Here is a 24183-nt window from a genome sequence, read left to right as displayed (position 1 = left end):
CTGTGCTAAAGTACAAATGGAAGACTTCAGCTCCACTACCCAAATTCCCAGAAGCACCAGCTGTGCCTCCAGTAAGACCCTCAAACCGTCAGCCAAAAATAGCAGCCCAGATTCACAGAAAAATCTGTCAGAACTACACAGAGAGTTCATCAAGGCCAGGGGAAGGCAAAATGCCTTCAAACTTTTAAGAAAAGCCAGACACAATCCATAAAAGTTTTTAAAGCTTAGGTCAGACTATAGAGCCTAAATATTTGCAGTGTTAGCCATAGTTTTACAAGAAATATTGCTAATACTAAGGGAATTTAAAATTTAAAATTGCCTAAACCAAGGGAATTTAAAATTTAAAATTGCCTAAACCAAGAACAGAAAGATTTTAATGGCAACCTCTAAAAATCTCTTGCATATGAATAAAGTATTTTCAATACACAGTGGACACAATTAAAACAACAAACACTTGACATGAGGCAGCCCCCTACCATAGTTAGACCAAGATTTACTCATGCTGAAAATACAACAATATATTTAACTACTGCATGTAGTAGGAGTTCACTTTTTCAGTCTCGCTGCACATTTCCACAAGAACTCTTCTGATTTTGGAGGCAATGCTTTTAGATTTTAATTCCCTGACTTCTCTGCTCATTTTGGTTTCTACCACTGAGGTACAAAATTGTGCATACATGAGACAACAAGGAAGAGATCGATCCAAAATGTAGAAATGTAGAATTTTAAGAACACTGTTATGTGGTAAATAGACAGAAGTAAGTAAAGTAAGTAATAGCTTTTTTTTTTTTCAATTAAAAATGTAGGTCTAGATAAACTCTGATAGACAAGATATTTTTCTCACAACTTCTCAGACATCTTTTTGCCTATTTTACCCAGTGCTCAGGCAGGAAGAAATAAGCATCCACATAGGCAGGTACATGTTCAAAGTCAGTGCTGTTCTTAAGTCAGCTGTAAAAATAAGCTTTGATTAAGAATGTGTGGAGGAGACTTCTCTTTCTTTTGATAGGTCTGCACACACCAGCCAAGTTCACATGGGCAGTCTCACACAGACTGGCAATCAAGAAGTGAGAGTCCTACCTTGAACTTGTAAAATCTGCTTTCTCTAAAGCCGTACCATACAGCTGCCATCAGAAACGGACCCAATTGCTTTCCTCTTTCATTTTCCAGGTCAAGCAAATCTATTTCCTGTTACAGCCTGTACTTATAGTTTTATTCTATCTTATGACTTAAAGACTAAAATATTTGAGCACCACTAGGATTTTTCCACCCATAAAGGGGGAAAATGCAAAACACAAAACAGATGTTTTATAATATATTTAATTTCTTTTGGCCACCCATAGAGCTGTGGCTTATGTTAGTGCCAACCAAGTTAAAAGCAGCAGAGTTCTTCATAAACACTATAAAACACATTGTACAATGACCAGGCATAGGGAGTTCTTTTCAATGAACTCCTATTTATTAAGCAAACTTCGATGTCAGAAAAAGAAAATGGGAATTACTGAAGGTGCAAGTGGTGCTGCTGCCTTGAGCAGTTCCTGGGCGGGGTTGGCAAAGTTTATGCTGTTTTCTTACATTATTGTAGCCTAATGCAGAGCTTGGAAAGTAGATGATCAAAGTATACATTGAAAGTGATTAGTTTGCTGAAAGTAAAACATCTGGAGGTAGCATCCTCAGAATAATATCATGTAAATAGCAGATACTGTATAATAAACATTTGTTTCAGAAATACTCAACAGTTGAAGAAGTTCCAAGAAATTAAAACTATCTTGTCCAAACAATTGCCAGACTTGTACTGATACAAGCCTCTCACTTTGTCTATGAATGGAAACAAAGACATTTCAGAAGTTAAACCTGTGAGACTTCTAACAGTTGCTGAGGTACTTATTGACAAGGTATCTTGAGGAAATTTCCCCTGTACCTATTCTTATTTAAACTGAGAAATCATATCTCAACAACCACCCCTCTTTTACAGAAGATCTTCAGTACAGTACTGGAGGTTGAGGGACAAAGTGAGCAACAAAGAATGGTTGGTCTCAAATTATTTCTATATTGACAATTTACTGCATAGATCACAGGAAATATAAAACAGATAGAATTTACTAACCTGCCAAAAACATTTTAGGAAAGCATAAAGAAAGGATAATGTATGTATTTAGGAACACAGAATGGCATTAAAGGATTTAACTTGTATTTTTTGGCTTGTTATCCGCAGATTTAAAGAATTCCTCCTTAGAAGTGGATCATAATTGCAAAAGTTGATTAGAAAGTAATAAAATGTGAAAGCTTAGCAATTTGTTACAGCAAACAACAGTACAGACTTTGAGCAAAAATATAGGAGCAGGCTCTTAGAATGTGAACTTTTAATGCAAAATACTTCTTAAACCAAATGACAACAAACATTTTGACCTAACAAAAACATATTAAGTCCATTAATGCCAAACAAAGTGTAAATACAGAAAACTCACTTTAATTCAGAGGCATGCTTAAGGTAATTTGAAAGCAAAAAATCCTTTGCAATTACTTCTGCAGGTAAAACTGTTCTAACTATTATTATCTGTCATTTGCCAGCACTTTTCTTCCCAGACAGACACACACATTTGAACTTGAAAAAGCCAGAATGCCAGAAGTGCCTCCCCAATACGTTGGCTAAGGACTGTAATTCATTTAAATTATGCAACTGGATTCCCACAGCTGGCCCACAGCTTGGCTGAGAGTTCGATTCAATGCCAGTGAACCTGTCTGCTAATATTGTCCTACTTGCAGAGAAGGTAATATAGCCAGCAACTTATATTGAAGTTCTGACTCTAATTAACAGAGCAAGTAAATGTTGACATTAGTGACAAATACTGCTTAATAGTTACTGTGAGACCGGTGCAGCCAACTGGCATTTTCCTGTAGCATTTTGCAGTAATAATTCTTTTTTTATTTCTTAGGACATTGCTTATATTATTTTTTTTTTTAAATGCATTTTGGTTTAAGTTAGAAACAAATCTGCACAAAAATCAACCCGGATAGCAGCAGCAAGACTCCCGGCTTTCAGACAAGTAATCAACAAGAAAGCATGCAAGCAGCATCCCTGGGAGGATGCACAGGGGACCCGACTATAGGAATTCTTATCCTGTATAAAGCTATGTAACCTTGCACAAACAGCTTTTGGCACCTTGTCTCTGGCCTACCTGGACAATAGCAAAACATGTTTATCAGACCATACAAGCCCAGAACCTGAATTGCAAGCAGTTAAAAACTGAAGGTCGCTAAACTGCAAAATTCAAACATGCTTCTATGCTTTAGCCACACAGACAACGATAAAACAAAGCCTCCACAACCACCTGTAATAATATGCCTGTTCAGCCAGCAATTCCAAAGTACTCAGCAACACAAGGTAGACATTTTCTGCAGCTGGTTTTACATGTACATTCCTGCCAAATTGTTGTCTCGTCCCCTCTTACCTTCACATTAGTCCGGAGTGCACAGTAACATGCAAAAAACATTGCAGTAAACAAGGAGCATATGGACCAGTATTCAGCGTCTCTGCTCTGCACAAACGGTACACACACGATCCCGAGCATGTGCTACTAAGGAGCATCCGTTCCCTCTGTCAGTTTGAAAATGCATTGATCTCTGTTTTTCTGACTACAAAAAGACATGTCTTGAAGGCACTGAGTGAAAGCTACATATCTCTTCAGCGACTATATATAGAAATATGCCCAGTAATTTCAATTAGCAGAGAATTCAGCATCTGAAACTTGGACCTCAGTTGCTTTTCCTTCCAGCATTTTAAATTCAGGGGGGAAAAAGGAGGGGGAACTCAGCCAGGGGGAAAAGGTGAGGAATTAAAACATACGCAGTGAGTTACTTATATTTCCCCCTGGTTTTGATGTTTTCCTATTCAATATTTTACCAACGTTATACACAGAAAAATGAAGAAAGGTTTGTCTCTTCCAAGTCTCAAATTTACTGTAGATTCTGCACTGCTTCTTTCTGCTCTTGTTAAAGATGCAGCATCCCTTTTAACAAAGACAACGTCATCAATCATGACAGATTCAACATGTTCTACTTACAAATACAGTCTCTGATTAAGGACAATGGCTGGCTGGCTTATTAACGTTTCCTCAAATGCAAGTTCAGTTCCCTGTGCTAATCTATTTTTAAATAAAAAGTCCCACCTACTCCTTCCCTCTCATTTAATAAAAATGCAGCGGACTAGCTCTAAATATCCTGAACTGCATTCTGTTCCTGGCTCAGGCACTGGACACTGCTTTCAAACTATTCTCTTGCTTGCTTCAGATTAGAAACACAAAGAAAAATTAAAATGAAAGCAGAAAAATACTGGAAGAAGTCTGTGCCCTCACATTTGTAACTACATATTCTGAATTCAAAATGCTCCAATATCTTCCAGAGCGAGGGAACTCAGAACCTAGCCAGAAGGCAAAGCTTTAATTCACAAGCACAAAAATAAAATCAAACCACTTCTCTCACTCCTGTCAACCGCTGGGATGCTGTGAATTAACTGATTGTTTGCTGGGCTGCAGGGACACAGAGTCAAACACTCAACTCTGTTTACAGCACCGGAAACCACTGATATCAGTACAGAATTATGAAGTAATCTCTGGGAATAAAACCAGAAGAGAGGTTTTTTTTTTCCACTGCAGCAGATACTGTGGGAGGCAAAGAGTGAAAGAAGCTTTACTACCTCCTTCCCTACCAGCACAGTGCAATTTGCGTAGGATAAGCATAACTTAATAGAAATATCTGCAGTGACTTTTAGATTTCTTCAAATGTTTTATATAAACCTGCTTGGAAATCTTCAGAAATACTGAAGTCCTAACCAAATCTGTGGGTATCTTTCTGGGTGCAACGGGGTGAACAAGCTTAAACAGAAGGGTGTGCATTTAAACAAGAATAAGGGGGAGGGGAAAACACAGCAAGGTTTTTCCAACATCTTCCTAAAGAGAAGCTCTCAGAAACTGTCGTCAACTCCAAGAGAACAGCTATTTTTAGCTTGTCATTGTTTGTGCCTTTTTTTAGGAACGAAAAAGGCAGTCGTGTTTAAAGCTAGATATCGCTCTGTAATGCAGCCTAAGACAGCTACTTAATTTCATCCCTATCTCCATCTGTCATACAAATTAAGTAATTAGTAATCACAGCCTTCTTTGGCACAAACAATGACTTTCACAACAAAAGAAATGAACCCTGCTTTTAAATCTAATTCCAAGATTTTTGTTAGTAATGAAACTGGGGTCTAGATGTCATAGTTCAAAAAGCTGGAGTATCCCAAACTTATGGTGGATAAGACTTTGGCTACAGCAATAGCCATCAAATAAGCTAAAACATAGTAAAGTTTTGCTCAGCAAAATCATGGGAGAATTAATTGATACATTTTTTGTCACTCTTCAAGTGAATAGAAAGTGAAAGGGATGATGGCTTATTTTGCAGTACAGTACACTAAAAATTAAAATTAAGTATCTTAGTCATTGAAAAAATATCACAGATCTTGGGGAATTCTGATCCACAGAGAAATGCAATTCAAACAGCAAAGATGAAAAGATGCACAGTCCTGAGAAGCGAGGCAAGGTTCAGGTAAGCATGTAGTTGCATATGAAAATCAAATTCAAGCTTTCTTTCTGCCAAAGGAATTGCACAAGGTTTCAGTCAGCAAAGTCATTGAAACAACTTTCTTTTTTCTCTCCTAAAAAAGGTAATGGTTTTGGGTTTAGGAAAACAAACCCAACATGGGGAAAACCTCACTAAAAGAAAGCAAGGCTGAATAACGATACAATTTCTGAGTGATTACCTGGATATAAAACTTCAGACTCATTTAAGAAAACAAGATGTAATGCAGACCCAAAGTCTTCACTCAGAAAACACTACTGTGATTCCTGAGCTTCTAAGAGGAAAAATTACATAGGAAGTTACAGACTGACCCTCATAATACTGCAAAGGGAAGGAGAAACCCCCATGCATATGGTACTTGCCTCCTGTAATAACTGTGGGGCATGTGAGAATTTGCCAGACAATTGAGACCTCTGCAGCAGCCAACAAGGTATTTTTTGCTAGCAGACCAACCCAAAACATTTAGCAGGGGCTACTTCAGGTAATCTACACAAGTAGATCCCTGCAGGGCTTGTTCACCCCTGCCAAGACATTTCTTATCACAGCAGCCTAATTGTTAAAGAAAGCATTGTCCTCATGGACATACAGTATTTTATGATGACTTAACAGCTACTCAAAAGCATCTCACATCAGTGAGATTTACAGTTCAAGATACATAGTCATTAAAAATGAGTGGGGAAAAAGCTCTGCCCAGTCATCCAGACATGCCAAAAATAGCAGGACATTTGAAGCACTTAGGGTCTCTTTAAACAGGTGACAATAGGGAAAAACCATAGAGATGAAAGAAGTTATTCCATTAATATATATATATATAGGTTAAGAATAAAATCAGTAGAGGGACAGTAGTCCAAAGGAGCCATACTACAAACCCTCTTTAAAAAGACACACAACTGATGACCTGAGTATTGTCAGAAAACAGAAACTGGAGCCACTATCTTGGGCTGTGAAATTCCATTGTTGCTCTTTGCTCCTGTGCCTTCAGAAGGTGCACTAGGAAGGAAACCCTGGTTGTCTGCAGAGGTTCAAAGAGAGCAGAGGGAACATGCTGCCTTGGAAGACTTTGATCTCAGGAGGGCCTGAGGCCAGACTGCTTCAGAGCAGCGAGGAGGGCACAGCCCTTTGCAGCATCCACCACTGCCCAGGAGAGCACCAGGAGCTAGCAGCAGTGATAGCAGTAGTAGCAGTAGTAGCAGTGATAGCAGTAGTAGCAGTACTACCAGTGGTGGGAATGCCCTGTGGTTGTTGTGTCCTGAAGCTGTATTCCAGGACCCCCACAGTGCCATGGCACTATAGTAGCACAGAGCTGACAGAACCACAGAATCACAGAAGGGTTTGAGTTGGAAGGGGACTGAAAGATCATCTAGATCCAACCCCCTGCCAGGGCAGGAATTCCACCCACTAGACCAGGTTGCCCAGAACCCCATCTCACCTGGCTATGAATACTGCCAGGGATGGAGAATCCACCACTTCTCTGGGGTAACACTGGAGCCATACTGCAGAATAACATTTTTCATCCTCAGACACCTATGCATTTTCGAGTTTGGGTTGTTTGTTTTTTCCAGGCATGATGGTAAGGGTGGCATTTTAAAAGGGAGTAAAGAAATGCAGTAAAGAAACCAGTGCTCTCCAGGATTTGCTTTATGACAGTGCAATGTGCCCCACTTCACTTTAGAAGCACATTTGTGGATAAATATTGTAAGTTGGTCTTAAAAAGACTCAATGCAATGAGACAGATTTTGTGATCACCCTGTGATGATCACAAAGAAAGCAAAGATTAGGTATGAAAAAAAGAGAAAGTAGAGAGGGGAGTGGTCTGAAGAAGAGGGTGCATTGCTTTCTGAGTGGACAGAGGAAGAAATGACATTCCTGTCCTCCAGAAGAGGGAAGACTGGATGTCTGCAGGAAATTAGGCACAATGGTGAAGGTTTTGCCAGGCTGCTTGTAGGCCATGCAATGCTTATTAGTATCAACACTGACAATCTGCGTCACCGAGTTCGAGTAGCCAGCGGTGTAACTCTCCCTCTTTTTGCAGGAGAAGGCTTTACTGGCTTGTGTAGTCAAGGCACTCTGGCTGCAGTCATGCTCCATCACTTCCTCTCTTGGCACACTTCAGTGATACAGTCTATATAGCACCCTAGTCCTGTTAGAGTTATTGACTAAATAACTCTGATTTCAGCACAGCAGCTCTAAATTGAAACGATTTTACTCTTTTCTCCATTTCTAAGACTTTAAACTGTCAGGAAAAATGTTATTTTCCACATCTGCAAAAAGTTCCTTACACTGACATCCACACTGCAGGGTGGATGGATATTGAAGGAATTGCTGATATGGACTGCAGGTCTGGGGTGCTGTAGAGCCTACAGTTTCCAGATGGCAAATATTGACTAGAAACAGTGGATTGAATCTATGGAGCATCTGGAAACAACTGCAGAAAGAAGAAAAGTTGGAAAGAAGTTTTTAAGTCTTTCTTAGGCTGTCTACTGCAGCAAAGCCTAGTAAAACATAACAGAGAGGAACTACATCAGCAGCTTGGACTCAGAATATCCCAAATTTTTCACAAAGAGAAAGACAAAGGCTGAATATATTATTTACAAATTCTCATCTCCAGTACTGTAAACAGCTCTCTGATATCCTGGTATTCTGCTGCATAAGTTGCTGTGTCAAAATTTTTTCCTCACTTCCAGACCAGTAAACACCAAAGACCTTGCCCTGGGCTGATTTAACTTAAGCCACAGATTTCCCTGAAAACTTTCTGTTCCCTTTTCCCTGCAAAATCTTCTTAATACATTTGTCTGATTTTTGAGCATTCAATACTTTTCCTCCAAAAGTCTCAGCTCATTTATTTTTGTCTTATGTGGTTGCATTGAGGAAGGTTCTGATCAGATATACAACAAAAACATATGATTTACTTAGAAAACGATTCCTTCACAATATTAAAATTTATACATATTTCATAAACCAGTTTTTCCAGTTAGCATTTTGTAATTTCAGTCATAAAGCCATTTATAATATGTAAATTTAAATAATAAATAAATAAAAGTCAAATGATAAAAAATTAGTGAAGAATGGCCTCATCCTGTGAGTTTTTTCTATGACTTTGAATTTTTCAGGACAGGTTTCCTCATTGTTCCTGATGACCCTAAAACAAAATAATGAGAAATGAGGAACAAGGGTTCAGCAAGAAGGAATTGGATTAAGCTTCATCTTGAGTTACTCAAAATGTCATTTTTCCACTCCTGTACCTGTAGTCCATGGATCAAGTTTATTTTGCATCTCATCCCATACAAATGATTGAGATTACATAACCCCTTTAACACCTCAATTGAGACACCTGGGCTGCAAAGACTTTTTGGACTCTGAAGATTCCCAGAGCTGAGTTTCCTGGATTTCACTCAAATTGATTATTAACATGTCTCCACAATATGTGTGTCATTTTGTGACTGTGAGAGAAAACCTGCCTTTCTCCTTGACCAGAATCCCCGTGATAACTCCTCCAAAAAGGCATTTCCATTCAGTCATATTAAAGGCCATGGCAATTTGGAGCCCTAGGAGATTATCTAGGCTGTTTTTCTTGCTGCAGGAAGATTAAGCACACATAGAGTGTTCTTGGCAAATGGCTGTCCAACTTCAAAGTCTCTCATGAACAGAATACAGCCTTTGCTTCAGTTCATCCTTTATGCCTAATATAGGAATCATAGAATCATAGAATTGCTAAGGTTGGAAAAGACCTCTAAAATAATCAAGTCCAACCATCAATGTAGCACCATGTCTACCACTAAACTGTGCTCATACATTGCCACATCCACATATATTTTGAACACTTCAAGGGATGGTGTTTCCACCACTTACCTGGGCAGCCTGTTCCAATGCTTGAAAACTCTTTCAGTGAAGAAATCCTCCCTATCCTCCAAGCTAAACCTCCCATGGTACCACTTGAGGCCTTTTCCTTTGGTCCTGTCCCTTGTTATCGGGAAGAAGAGACTGACTCCACCACACTACAACCTCCTTTCAGGGAGTTGTAGAGAGAGATAAGGTGCCTTCTCAGCCTCCTTTTCTCCAGACTAAACACCACCAACTCAACACATAACAAAAAGCTTAAATTATTAGAAGCCTTTAAATGATTAGAAGCCTATGCTTGTTTTCTGCACAAAAAATAGTTTACCACAATTGTTTGAAAAACTTGGGGGAAAATGAAACTTGGGGAAAATTACGCCTATCTTGTCATGATTGCCATCACTCTCCAATTATGAATTAACATTTTACTTTTATAATTTATGAACTATAATTTATGAACTAAGCTTATTCATTTAAGCATAAAATCCACATTACCATGGTAACAGCATGAATGAAGAAGGAATGAACTTCCAAAGTTCAATTGCATTTATTACAGTACTTAAAAATAAACCCCCAGCAATTTCACTGAGGAAATTGCGGTAGTCTTTTTGTAAGCAAAAAAAATTAAAATTCTCACTGTAAACTTGTATAAGGACAACTGGATTTTGAATTGTACTTGATAAAGGTCCATTTGTGTTGAAACACTTAGTATTTTATTTTTTGTGCCGTGATTTCAGTCAAGGAAACTATTTAAAGGGAACCTATCATTAGATTAAGAACTACTATAAAAAATTTTGCAGCACTGGAAACAACCCAAATTTTCATGAAAACACATGTGTAGGGGTTTTTGTTTGGTTTTTTTTGTTTTTTGTTTGTTTTGTTTTGTTTAGTTTTTTGGGTTTTGTTAGATTTTTTTTAATGTAGAAATTATTTTTATTAAACAAGCAAGTTGTTTGAATTTACAATACAGAGTACATGGATGAATATTCATTGGCCATGACTGAACTACTCCTCATTATTCCATTGATTACAATTATTAGCTTAATATATTAACAAACCTCAACTAGAAATCTTATCAGTGAGATAAACACCTTGTTTAGAAAATATGTTGAAATTTAGCTGGTTCTTGAAAAGTAATTCCCAGCCTGCATAGCATTTGAAAGCAAAGGATAATTAATTGAGGGAAACTATTTACAAGTCAATTAGTATAATTTTCTATGTTTTACTGATTTCAAATGATAAATCAAGATGTTTCTTGTAGCCTTATGAGTTAAAAGCAAACTATTAGGCTCAGTAGAGAGCAGACAGGTTAGAACAGGTCTAATTACTCTAATAATGTGTTAAATCTAACAATCTATTTTTTCTTTAAAAAAAGAAAATAATACTGTAAATAAGTATCTTATAATAAAGGAGCAAAAAAAACTTTTTTGAGAAACCTATCTCTGTGAAAACCAGTAAACTGGTGATTAATGTTACATCTGTATCTCCTCTGGAACCTGTGAGTCCTAACATTTAAAGACACCTGGCCAACCTAGATACTTTTTCTTCTAGTACTATCTAAACTGTATATACAATACTCAGACAAAGATTTAAAAAACATATTAGCAGCAACAATAAACTCAGCAAAAAACCCTTCCCATGACTGATTGGGACTTTTCCTTTTACCAAATATTTCATTCCCTACTTCAGCTCCTCTTTTATCCATCAAAATATTTTCAGCTGTATGTACAGACATTCATGGGAGTCAGTGAGATGAATCCCATGGTCCTGAGAAAACTGGGAGGTATAGTTGATAGGCCACTCTGCATCACATTTGAAAAGTCACAGCAGTCAAAGTGCTCAGTGACTGGAAAAAGGGAAAGGTTACACCGATTTTCAAAAAGAATGAAAAGGACCATAGGAACTACCAGCCAGTCAGCCTCACCTCTGCGTTTGATAAGATAATGGAAGAGATCCTCGTGGAAGCAATGTCAAGGCATGTGAATGGCAGGAAGGAGATTCCAGACAGACAAAACAGCTTCAGAATATATAAATCACCCCTAAATTATCTGTTCGTCTTCTGCAATGAAGTGATAGAGTGACTGTGCTGCTGGATAAGGGAAGAGAAACTGATATCATTTATCTTGACTTCACTAAGGTCTTTGACAGGGTCACATACGCATCTTTGTCTCTAAATTAGAGATATGGATTTGATGGATGGGCTATTTGATGGGTAAAGAATCCTCTGGATGGCCAGTTGCAGTCAATGGCTCAGTGTCCAAATTGAGACCATTACCAAGTGGTATTCTGCAGGAGCCCCTGCTGGGACCAGCACAGTTCAGTATCTTTATTAATGACCTAACGAGTGTGACAAGGAAAATCTGCATGTGACACCAACCTGAGTGGTACAATCGAAATGCTAGAGGGAAGGGATGCCATAAAATGGGACCTTGACAGGCCTGAGAAATTGTCCAATGGAAATCTCATGAAGATCAACAAAGCCAAATGCAAGATGCTACACCTAGGTTGGGGCAATCACCAGTATCAGGGAGTAATAGGTTGAGGAAACCCTGCAGAGGAGAACTTGGGAACACTGGTGGATAAATAAATTAACATGAGCCACAATGTGCACTTAGAGCCCCCAAAGCCAGCCCTATCCTGTACTGCATCAGAAGAAGCATGACCAGCAGCAGATTGAGGATGTGATTTTGTCCCCATCTACACTGCCCTCTTGAGACCCCACCCAGAGTGCTGCATACAGCTCTGGGGCCCAACTTTAGAAGGATGAGGACCTGATGAAGTGGGTCCAGAGGAGGCCATGAAGATGTTTGGAGGGCTGGAGCACCTCTCCTATGAAGACTGACAGAGCTTGTCTTGTTTCAGCCAGGTGAAGAAAAAGTTCTAGGAAGACCTTACTGAAGCCTTTCAGTACATAAATGAGGCCTGTATGAAAGCTGCAGAGGGAATTGAGAATTTCACATGGTGCTCCTGAAGGCTGCTGTTGAGAAGACAAATCTCAGCAGTTAGACCCCATCTCTTACAGGGGCTGTAATTAATAGCATCAAGATAAAGAAGTTTTGTGTGGTTTTTTTTTTTTTTTGGTGTAGGGATGCTCCACATGTACTGACTGAGCAAATATTGTCAGGTTTTGCTGCTCTAGGTCCAAGGGAATCCCTCAAATGTTGTGGTCAAAGCATGGTTATTTCTTTATTGAAATGCTTCTTTTTTAGTTACTTCAGTAGTGTAGAATTTGGCATACAAAGTCAAAATTTTAAACTGTCCTTAAGAGATAAAAAATATTTTCAACAAATTTACATCTGAATAGAAAATTTTTACACTGGTAGTATCTAAGTACTTCTATTATTTCACAGCAGTTAAAGAACTCTTTTTGCCAATATTATTTAAAGCGTTCTATTATTTTCAAGTAGTTAGAAGTTTCCTTTTAAAATACCATGCTTTGCACATTTCTTCCAAGCATGTCCTCTTCTCACTTCAAAACTCCCTTGAGTCACATGCAGTGGAGATCAGATAAATTCAGAGAATGTCTTCAGTGAAATATCTTGTAAAATGTAAATTACTGCTATAATCTGATGATTTTTCACAAGGAAGCTGACTTTAGTACTGCTTCCTCTGCAACTATTTATAAAAGCCAAAAATCTCTGCCAATCTTTCTGGCTATGGGGCTGTCTGTAAACATTTTGTTAATCCTTCTATATGCAAAATTAGTCTCAGTGTAGTACATAGGGTCACTATCTCTTTTGCATGGAGGACAAGACTGAATGAGACATGCATGCTGACAGCAGAATGCCAATTGACTAGAGCCATATCTATCCAAGAGAAGCATTTTCTGTTCTCTTAATATTTTATTTAAATAGTTTTAGAAATTGCAGCCATCTTGACTCAAACAAGTATGCCCCATTTCACACATTAATTAAAAATATCATCAAGTCTCTTAGGAAAACAAAGCCACAGTCTACTGTCAATCATAATACAAATAACCTTTTTCATTTCAACAGGGTCATAAATACTTATAATCCTATAAAATATAAGAATCTGGCCCAAAGAATAAATAAAATCTGACTAAAGTATGATATATGCTGAATGAAAATCTGCATCTAGAAAAGCCAACACTAAAACCAACCTTCTTATTAACTTCAAGGCATTTCACTGATATTCTTTAAGGTATAAAATAAATGCTAATGCACATGCCACAGTACTGAGTTTGTAAACCTCAGTTATAAAGAGTTGATGTTTCCTGCTCTTCTTTTGGCAGATTATCACTTCTACTATAGCTGTTGTACAAAAGCATAGTAATAAAGTTTGAAAGTATCTTTTTCTATCCCCTTTCCATCACCACACTCAAATTGGAGTTCACATATTGAAATATACTTTAAGAAGTGTTTGTGAATATTTTTTCAGTCACAATGACTGGAATATTCAAAATTCAGTGTAAGAGTATCATGCAACTGTCAAAGAGTATTCTGAACACAAGAATACTGTCATCTGAACAACTGCATATAGATTTGCAGTTATTGAGTAACTTTAGTCCAAATGTGGTTTCCTGATTTGGGAAACTCCTAATGGAGTTTACTCATATAAACACTGCAAAAATGATGGAAAGTATATAAAGGTGAGAGATTGTTGAGAAAGTCAGAGATCCCTGATATAGGTGATAGAAATATTCTGTGGGTCTTCAGTGGACAGGCAGGTGGGCAAGAGACCTTTCAGCTTGTGCTTGTCAATCAGAACAAAAGAAAGGTTACTAAGAGTTGCTACTGACTCAGTAAGACAAGTCAAACGGGACTTTTAAGAAGATTTTCCCAAGTAAGGAGGATAGGAGAATCTGTTGTGAGAGGTGACTCATGTCTACAAAACAGAAGAATGTAAGTGGATTACTCTTTTGTTGGCCAGAGAGATGCAATACAGCTATTAAAAAAAAATCTGAATCTGAAGAGAAAGAAATAAGTGAAGTCAATAAAATAGCATACACCATAGGAAGGGCTTTTGTCCATCCGCCACCAAACCAGCATAGGAATGTAGCTCATCTCCCCACCTTTAATGACACTTGGTCAAAGGTAATGAGAATCGAGTAACAATGTATGTATGTGCATTCCTAAGTTTACCTAACAAGAATGTATCTCTTTAAATAATCATCAGAAATCTGCTAATTAATGGCCGCTGCTGCTGTATATGATGCTCTGGAAAAACATACCAAACCTCAAAGTACACTAAATGGGCAGACAATTGCTGTCTGCTGATTTCAGCGAATTCCTGGCCAGGAAGTCAAGCTAGATGACAGCCAAGTTCTTCTGGACCACATGCAAACACATCTTCTAATTCACATTCACAAAAAAAAAGAAAAAAATCCCACAAGACTGGAACACTCTCAACTCCACAGTTGTTACTGCCTGTATAGAAAACTGTCATTTTATACTTCTGCTTTGCATTGTTCTCTGCTTCTTCCCCTATGTTTTCTATAAATAATAGTATTTCATGGCAATTAATGAGATAGGGTTTTGAAAGAGATGTAGAAATTCCCAAGCTACCAGTGAAGCTGTTAAAACCCATAATGGAGCTGTGCAATGCTCAAAAATGTTGGCCACCTGGAAGACTAAAAACTTTTAAACATATCTCAGTACTTGTGATGCATTGGCTTTCTCTGTCATTTGACAGCCCTCTGTACTGAAATAGCTTGTTCAATATTTTAGAATCAACATCATGGTATTTCAGTGAAAGGATTATAATTAATTTTTCACAACTGCATAATTTGAGGGCATTGTGAAATACAGTTTCAGTGGGTTTCTTCATGCAGCAGTGTCCCAGTGTCACACTGAACAGTTGTGTCTATGGCAACATCTTCCTATTATCATAGATCTCCAATATATACCATCATCTCTGAAATTTTTTTTAGGTAATTAACACAGAACTCAATTCTAATTGGTAAAATCAGAATGAAAATAGAATTTTATGCATAAAGCAGCTTCTGCCTACATATTGCTCTACACATCTTGAACAGATAAAACCTTTTTTGCTTAAATAGAACTGGGAGACATTGGAGACCAAAAGAGATCACAATTTCCTTTCCATTTCCTGGCTTCTGCTGCTACAAGAAAGATCTGTTTATTCAAAATTATGTTATTGCACAGCAAATAGTGCAAATTAGAATGTTATTCTTCTACAGCAGAAGGCAAACTAGCCTTCAGAGCAGTCAGAGCCTAGACTGAAAGCCAGGACACTCAGGATCTTTCTTTCAGTTTACCACATGTGGTAAATAGGCCTCTCAATTTATGCATTTGCAAACTGGTATTTATAGTATCACTCCCAGTAATAACTCTCAAAATGTCAGAGTTTTTATTACAACTCCCAGTCTTTGCAGCTCTGCAACTGCATATTACCTTTCACTAAGGACACGCTTTGGTCTGCAAAGCTTTGATTGACAAGTATGAGAGGTTAATATTATCAAGTAATTTCTAGAGATTGATTTGGAATATTTGATTTCCTTAATCTGAGCAAACACACCTCCATGTTCTCTGAATCTTTGAGCTCTGCCACCCACAGTGTGCACCTTTGTGCTCTAGCACCCAGAGCATATCCCAAAGTATTCTGCCCTATGTGAATGCATATATTTGTACAAGCAGTATGCTTGATTTCAAGAATGGAACTTGATACTTTTCACAATCCTCTCAGAACATACTGAAGAGATCTCTGGGTTGGCACCCCATATTTCTAGGGAAAAAAGAAATCAAGCTTCCAGCACTGCTATATTCTTAGTAAAACACCAAAATCAATGAGATGTCATTTATGAATTTTTTTTTTTTTTAACTTCTCACTAGACTGCATCATCAACACACTCATGTTTCTGTTCAAATAACCCGCAAATTATTGTCATGGTCATTAAAGGTAGCTGTGTAGCACCCATAGCAGCCTCCAAAGTCTTCAGCTTGCCTATAAGAATAATCTTTCATGGCCATACTCTTTCTTGTTTGACTGTATTATTACATATAGCATTTTACTACATTATTTTCAGCTACTCTACAATCCCCACAGAAAACCAGTGAAAAGCGTGAGAGAGGAAAGGAGTTTATGCCCTCCAGCCAAATTTTCTGAAGAAGCCTCTGATGGTTTTATGGTTGATACATAATTCAGAGATATGTAGGTAACATGTCAGGAGGTCCAGCTGCAGAAATAGGACACACAAAGAAACTGGTAAAGGAATAGAGTTTAATTCTAAGAAAAAGAGGAGCTGCATATGAAAAAACTTAGTAGAGCAGTAGAAGCTTACTGCCCTTTTCAGGTCAGAAGGTGATGGGTTTGGGCTCTTAAGACTTGGTTAAACTCCCTGCTTTGCCATAGGCACAAACCAGTGTGATAAAGATCAAGATGTTTAACCTACAAGATCTTAGCATCATATATATGAAGATTAGCTCATGACCATGACTTAGCTTTTGAACACTATAGGATTATCAGATGCTGTGAAAACAACCACAATAAAAGCAATGTTGAATCAAGTCTACCTAGTCCCAACTAATTTTGGGTATCTCCTGACACCTAAAATCCAAAGCCTCAGAATCACTCAGTCCAACAGTTCTGCAGGTTCTCCTAAAGTGTGAAAGCCTTTGGATGTTCTAAAATAAATATTTTTTCCTAATTTAGTCTAGACATTATTCTAATCTTTAACACATACTCAAAGCATGTATTCTAACAAATTGGTAATTATGTCCAACCTAAAACCATCTTGACGATCATCTACAGGGATACAGCCACTAACTAAATACCTCTTTGGCTCTGTCTAATTATCTCTAAGAAGCATAAAATCTAGGTGGACACTACTGTTAGCATCACAGCACTGGTGCACCAGAAATGATGCCACTTTTCACCTGAGATCCTTGTGTTTGGATCATTCACTTGGGACCACTTGGATCACTCACAATCATTTTCAGAGAAGGGCTATATGGCAGGATGCAGAGTGGATAGACTTTTTATAATGGTTCCTCATTACTCACAAGGGAAAATAAATTCAGTTATGGTAGGCAGAACTTATCATCTTCTCTCCTCTCAAGCAGATGTCAAAATTTTAACCAAGAGAGAGCCCAAGTTAAGCACTGGAGTTAGATTGAATGCAGCTGAGGGAACCATAATAGGAGGTATTTACTGGTATGATACAAGTCACATGCAACTGTATTACTAAATCCAAAAACTGCAATCCAAAAATGATTTCAGTTAATTAAACAAAATTTCAATAAATGAAAACCCTTTTATAAAAACTCAACCAATTGATTTCACAGATAAAACCATCTGTTTTGTGTATGAACCTGAAGGGGAAAAGGCTCTTTATGTGTGCAGGAAAGGTTAATCAAAACTGCATCCCATCTCTACACACACTCCCTGAAAATGTGATCAATCCCCTTGCTTTCCTCCCAGACAGCTACAAAAATGGATGCAGGAATGAAGGAACTCCTTTCCATCACTAATGCAAGAGCTCAGTCACCTCTAAGTATTCAGTCCAGAGCCCAAAATAGCCTACCCTTGAGAAGAAATAGACAAGATTTATAGATAATGCAAGTGGAAAGACCAGAAAATAAGTTAATCTGTGTATGGGAAAGCCTGATAGCCAACCCTGTGATGAAGTGTCAGAGGGCAGAGCTCAGCAGCTGCCTAACAAAATAGTGGACAGCCATGAGGAATGTCATGGGCACTCCTGCACCAGGTTTGACTAGAAGGATGGTAAACATGAAATTAAACCCTAAGCATTAGCCAGAGACTTTAACAGAATTCACAGAATCACAGAATCACAAGGTGGGAAGAGATCATCGAGTCCAACCCATGTCCTAAGACCTCCACTAGACCATGGCACTAAGTGCCACATCCAGTCTTTTCTTAAACACATCCAGGGATGGTGACTCCACCACCTCCCTGGGCAAACCATTCCAGTACTTTATCACTTTTTCCATGAAAATTTTTTTTCTAATATCCAACCTGTATCTCCCCTGGCACAGCTTGAGACTGTGTCCTCTTGTTCTGCCAGTTCCTGCCTGGAGAAAGAGACCAACCCCCACCTGACCACAAACACCTTTCAGGGAGTTGTAGAGAGTGATAAGGTCACCCCTGAGTCTCCTTTTCTCCAGGCTGAACAACCCCACCTCCCTCAGCCATTCCTCACAGGGTTTGTGTTCCCAGCCCCTCACCAGCCTTGCTGCCTGCTCTGGATAGGCTCGAGTGTCTCAAGGTCCTTCCTAAACTGAGGGGCCAGAACTGGACACAGCACTCACGGTGTGACCTCACCAGTGCTGAGTACAGGGGAAGAATGACCTCCCTGCTCCTGCTGGCCACACTATTCCTCATACAGGCCAGGAACCACTGGCCTTCCTGGCCACCTGGGCACACTGCTGGGCACACCATTAACCGTATGCAAGGAGAGCTATTTGGGAAAACTTTAAGCCTATCATTCTCTTCAAAAGCCGCAACAATGAAGGCCCCCCATTAACCATGTAAGGCTTAAACAGTCACCCCATCAGTTCAGGAGCCCAGTACCTGCTAGGTGAAAAAAGTAACCCTTAAAAAGAAGAATTCAAACTTGTCTTCTCCAACAGCTATAGGCATCTCTTATCTCCTGGAAGCCATAAATGCTCAAATCCCTTCATCAAAACAACATCCCAGACATTGCACTAAATGTCTGGGATCTGGTCATTGTGTAGATGCTACCATCCACCTGGGGCCTATACTAATTCAGGACAAATACACATCTTTCCAATATTAGTTGACTTTGCACTTTGCCCATCTTTTCATTGCATCGCAAAAGCAGAAAAAGCATCATTGTTCATCTTGGTGCTGAATAATCATTCATGTAATCTTCTTTTCTGGAACTGGGAGTGTTTTAAGATAATGCGCACATTGTCTGGAATTAATGTATGCATAGCAGCATTTCAATGCCATTTAACAGTACTACTCAGGTTCATGACAGCTAAATACATTTCAGTAGATTTCAGACCAGATTTCTGCAGTGCAATCTCTTTGATATTGCTTGTGGCAATTTGGAAACTTCAGTAGAAGTGCAATATGATCGCCCAGAGTATCTTAGCATGCTTAACACAACCAGAATAAATGCGAGGCATAAAAGAATTTTATTGGGTCATACACCTACCCCCAAACTTTAAATTTTCTATTCTGATTTCAAAGTACTCGATAGGATTGCCTGGGAGCTAGTTACTAGTGATATTACATGTGCTAAGAACTCCAGTTATGTGTAAGTTCATGGTTTCATGAGCCCCTCAGAGAACTTCACTGTTTTCAAGCAACTTGAAAAACCTCCAGTTTTCTGAGATTCTGCCCAGTGTAATGTGGGAGGAAAGGAAAAATTACCTTTGAACCATCTTTGCAACTTGCTGAATTTATCTATGCCTCTAGGCAGAATTGGCCTGGATATTACAAGAACATATTGGCTACCATGATAAGATAGCCAATGGTCTCAATATGTTAGGATTTACAAGGCTGGGTTCAAAAAAACAGGTCAGGGTACAATGTCATTCCAGGCAAGCAGCCTTGGGGTGCTGTTCACTCTGCCAGTTCTCTGTGAGGCAAGGGAACACACGGCTACAATGGCTCCACCATGCAATGTGAAAGAAACTTCATCCTGGATGGTTTTTGCCATAAATTTTTTCCTGACAGTTCCCAGAAGCCAGGCTGGATCATTCACAGAAAACAAAAAAACCACATATAACTAGCAACAGCTTCCAGGTATAACTGGAATAAATGTTGTATAAATTAATGAATACATAAGAAATCTAAATAAATAAAATATAAAATAAATAAAATATAAAAAGCAAATCATTGTGTTAGAAAGAGACAGCAAACAGTAATAGGGAGATTAAAAGTGATCACTTCAATTTCTAAAGCTATTATGATAGTAATTCCAATGATTGTAGCTTTGATTTAAATACCAGATCAGTTTACAGAACCAGCTGACCTCTCTCAAGAGTTAAGCTAGATATATGCTAATTATGTTTTGGGGTTATAGGCAATAAAAGAACAGGTTTGACCCAGGTGTGCCATATAACACACCTTCAGGATGCAATATCGGCCAGTCTGCTGTAAGATTCCTGTGGTTCTAAAACTGCCTGGGAAAGGAAATCCACACAGTGAATTTATCCACAATAAAACTGCAAGGCAAATCTTGCCTCAGAAGAAATAAAGAAATAAAGAAATCAGTTTCTGTGGTTCAATGTCAAAATCACTGCAATAATATAAATATCACAGTGATTTGGTTTCCCCCCGACCCTTAACATACCTTCCTCTATTTATTCTCCTCTCTTATTTTGGCGAGGTATTTATTCCCTGAGGCAAGGGAAACCAAGGACTTGCTTACACTTCAGTTGGATGGGACTGCCATGCTCTTCCCAGGAACCCCCTGAGCAGCCAGTAAGATACCCACCATGCAGCACATCACATTAAGCCCCTTCACCACTCAGTAGTGTGGAGATGGACAAATGTGTCCATGGCAATCAGCTCGCAGAAGGGCAGCAATTCTGCACCCATCTTGCTACACAGGACCCAGCTACCCTATTTCCCACTCACAGGCCTGGGGGAGAGGGTCCCAGCACCTCACTACATCCAGGTTCTGTGCAGGACCCAGAGCAGACAAACAGCAACCCTACTTTCTCATTCGAAGTATCCAGCCTTACTCCCTGTCTCACATATCCCTTCATATCTGCTGTGACCCAGCAGCCTGATTTCACAGGAATATTAGAAAGTGAATTATGCTTCTGCCAAAATGATCCTCAGACTTCACACTCCAGCATACATCGATATTGTAGCCTGCAGAGTAGCGCATCAGTATCTGTTCCAGCTCTAAATAAGCTAGCTGAGATACTGGAATTAGTTAGAATAGCATGGTGTTGCCCACAGGTTAACTTCTTCTTCCCAAGAGGACAAATCAGCCTACAGCAAACATATCCTTGACTGCAATCTACATGCAGAACTGTGCCTCCCTGCTGTCCAGCACGCTGTCAGAAAAGATTCCCTCAGAGACTGAAATGGAATAGTTCTGATCTCTGCAGCTCATTTCAGCCCTAACATGTCCCACACCAGAGGCAGAAAGTGGCAATAAGTAAATTCAGTATTGGTCGAGCTTCCCCCTTCTCTGAGATGACATTCTCCCTGGGGGTCTCCAACCAGCCAAGGCAACATGGAGCACAGAAGGGCATTAGACTGGACAAACTGTTTCTGCTGTGTAATCAAGTGTTTAAATAGACCCTTGTAAGTAGGCTACAGTGCACATGGGCACAATCCCATAAATATTAATATATCTGTAAAATTATTAGGCACCATTTGGTCCTCAAAAGAATACCATTGTTACAACTAGGTTTTTGTAATGAGACAGAAGCAAATCACAGAATAGGTCACATATGACAAATACTGTAACATCAGTATTAATCTCAGCTCCTTGGTCTGACATGGTAGACAGAACAAGAGATCAGTGATAAGAACACTAGATTTGAATCTCTGACGAATCTCAAGTCCTTCTAAAACTTTCCCAAGGCTTATAATTACACACACAACCTCTTTCAAACAGTCTTCATGAGTTTCTTACTAAAAGAGTAGCAGTGAATTCAAATCTGTCATTCATAGGCAGCAATTTGGTAGCAAATAACTTCTATGATTAATTATCTCTTTTACTGAAAACTGGGCAAGTGTCGCTTATATACAAATTATTTGTTCTATACCAGTTACGCAATGATTATTTTAAATATTTGTTTAACTTGTGAAGAGTCAGCAGCAGTTTATTGTGAATCTTTAAAATTTCACCTTTCAACTACTGTGGTTAATTGAGACTGAATATCACTTCCTGTCTATAGGCAGAGTAGGTGTAACTCCTAGGATCAGCTCCCTAATGAGGAACCTAGCAACCTTCAAAAACCTGCTGGATTTCTTAGGGATTCCTGCTAGTAAACATGTTTGCTAGAATAACTGGAAAACAAACATGAAAGTGAAAAGCAAATAGGCATAATCCATGGGGTGTTTTGCCCAGTGAATATTCATAGGCAATGCAGACCTTCCACAATACTTTAGCTCTTATGAATATACAATAAAACACTGAATAAAAATATGTCATTAATCTACATATTTGAACTTCTTTTCCTGCTTGTTAAACTACATTAATTCAAAAAGCCTTTTATCTCTCAAGAATGGTGGGTGAGACAGCACAGGAGAAAAGGTAGGAGTAAGTATGTAAAGCAGAGGAAAAATACCAAACATATTCAATGAGAACAGGAGCAGAGAAGATGGGACAGGAAGCAATTAGAGGTGAATAGGGCAATTAAATGTGGATTAAACTACGTGTGGTAATGAACTACATCTCTTGAGTTTGCATTGGAAGCTGATCGGGGGGGTGGGAATGGTAGTAGTGCCTCTTGCTCTCATCCTGAGTTCAAAGGTGCCTCCTTTTACCCTGCTGTCCTGATGTTCACCATTCTATAAATTACACTAAATTTCATTTATAGTATTTGCAATATGTTTTTAAAACTTCTAGACCAGGCATTTGCATTTGCACCTTCCCTTACAAAAGTATCTTACTTCAACTATAGTAGAATTATTTTAAACAGAATCCATAACAAGTTTATAGTTTAGGCTCAGAGTTTAAGCTTAGTCTCAAGTCCAGCAATGTCCTCTCAGTCATCTATGTTTAAATCCTGGAACAAAAGAGCAGCAAGAGCAAAACCAAATCTCATACTGCAAAACTAAAATCTCTATCCTGAAAATACATCACTAAGTTATCCTAAACATAAACAATGCATATTCATGGGTGGGAACACAATTCTCCCATCTAAAATATTCATAAATTAATATATGCTAATACACACAGGAGGAAAATCAGATCCTTTGACATTTGAGTGTTATATATACAGTAATTTCATGACTATAAGGCGTACCCTTTTGACTAAAATTTTGGTCCGAACCCGGAAGTGCGCCTTATAGTCCAGTGCGCCTTATACATGGACAAAGTTCGGAAATTTGCCAACCCAGAAGTGCAGAGCCCACCCGGTGGCAGCATCGGGGCAGCACCAGGCCGGATGAGCCCGGTGGCATCGGGGCAGCACCAGCACGGGGCGAGCCCGCCAGCATCAGGGCAGGGCTGGGGCAGCGCCAGCGCGGGGCGAGCCTGGCAGCATCGGGGCTGCACTAGCATTGGGGCAGTGCTGGTGCGGGGTGTGCTCGCTGGCATCGGGGCTGTGCCGGCACGGGGGAAAAGCCTGGGGGAGCGCGGGGCTCGCCCTGAGCCGCCCCAAGCCACAGCCACCCCAAGCTGCCCCAAACCGCGGCAGCCCTGAGCCATTCCAAACTGCATCGGCCCCAAGCTGCCCCGAACCGTGCCTCACCAGCCAGCGCCGGGGGTGGGCGGGAGTGCCGGGGCCTCCGCGCTGGAAGAACACTTGGAGCTGCGTTTAAAGGCTACGCCAATCTGTGAAAAATGTTTGCAAATTGAGCACCTGCCAGTAAACACCGCGATTGCGCAATTCCATCAGTAATTCGTTACTTTGTTGCGCACGGATCCTCACTGCAAAAAAATGGTGCGCCTTATAGTCTGGTGCACCTTATATATGGGAAAATATTGGAATTTTGCCAACTCCCAGAGGTGCGCCTTATAATCCGGTGCACCTTATGGTTGGGAAATTACTGTGCATATATATATATATATTAGGAATAAAAAAACAACAACTTTTAAAAACAATGAGAGTCCTGAGTCCTCCAGGAGGGAAT

The 24183-nt window shown here is 39.2% G+C and overlaps 1 protein-coding gene across 16 annotated transcripts in view; it reads right to left on the bottom strand.

Annotated features, from left to right (window-relative positions):
- The window catches only part of DLG2 (discs large MAGUK scaffold protein 2), a 1022753-nt gene that overhangs the window by 749485 nt on the left and 249085 nt on the right, over positions 1 to 24183 (bottom strand). The window contains exon 1 of one of the 16 annotated variants that reach the window (XM_033052894.2): positions 3453 to 3988. The exons of 14 other annotated variants lie outside the window; for them this stretch is intronic. In XM_033052894.2, the coding sequence (XP_032908785.1) occupies positions 3453 to 3572 (120 nt within the window). In that variant the 5' untranslated portion in view covers positions 3573 to 3988. Of the gene's footprint in view, positions 1 to 3452; positions 3989 to 24183 lie in introns of those variants that run through there. One more of the 16 variants, XM_033052897.2, reaches the window with a different exon arrangement.

The sequence above is a fragment of the Catharus ustulatus genome, chromosome 2 (genome assembly GCF_009819885.2).
Source record: "Catharus ustulatus isolate bCatUst1 chromosome 2, bCatUst1.pri.v2, whole genome shotgun sequence".
Taxonomy (NCBI): Eukaryota; Metazoa; Chordata; class Aves; order Passeriformes; family Turdidae; genus Catharus; species Catharus ustulatus.
This window is presented reverse-complemented; position numbering and strand designations above follow the sequence as displayed.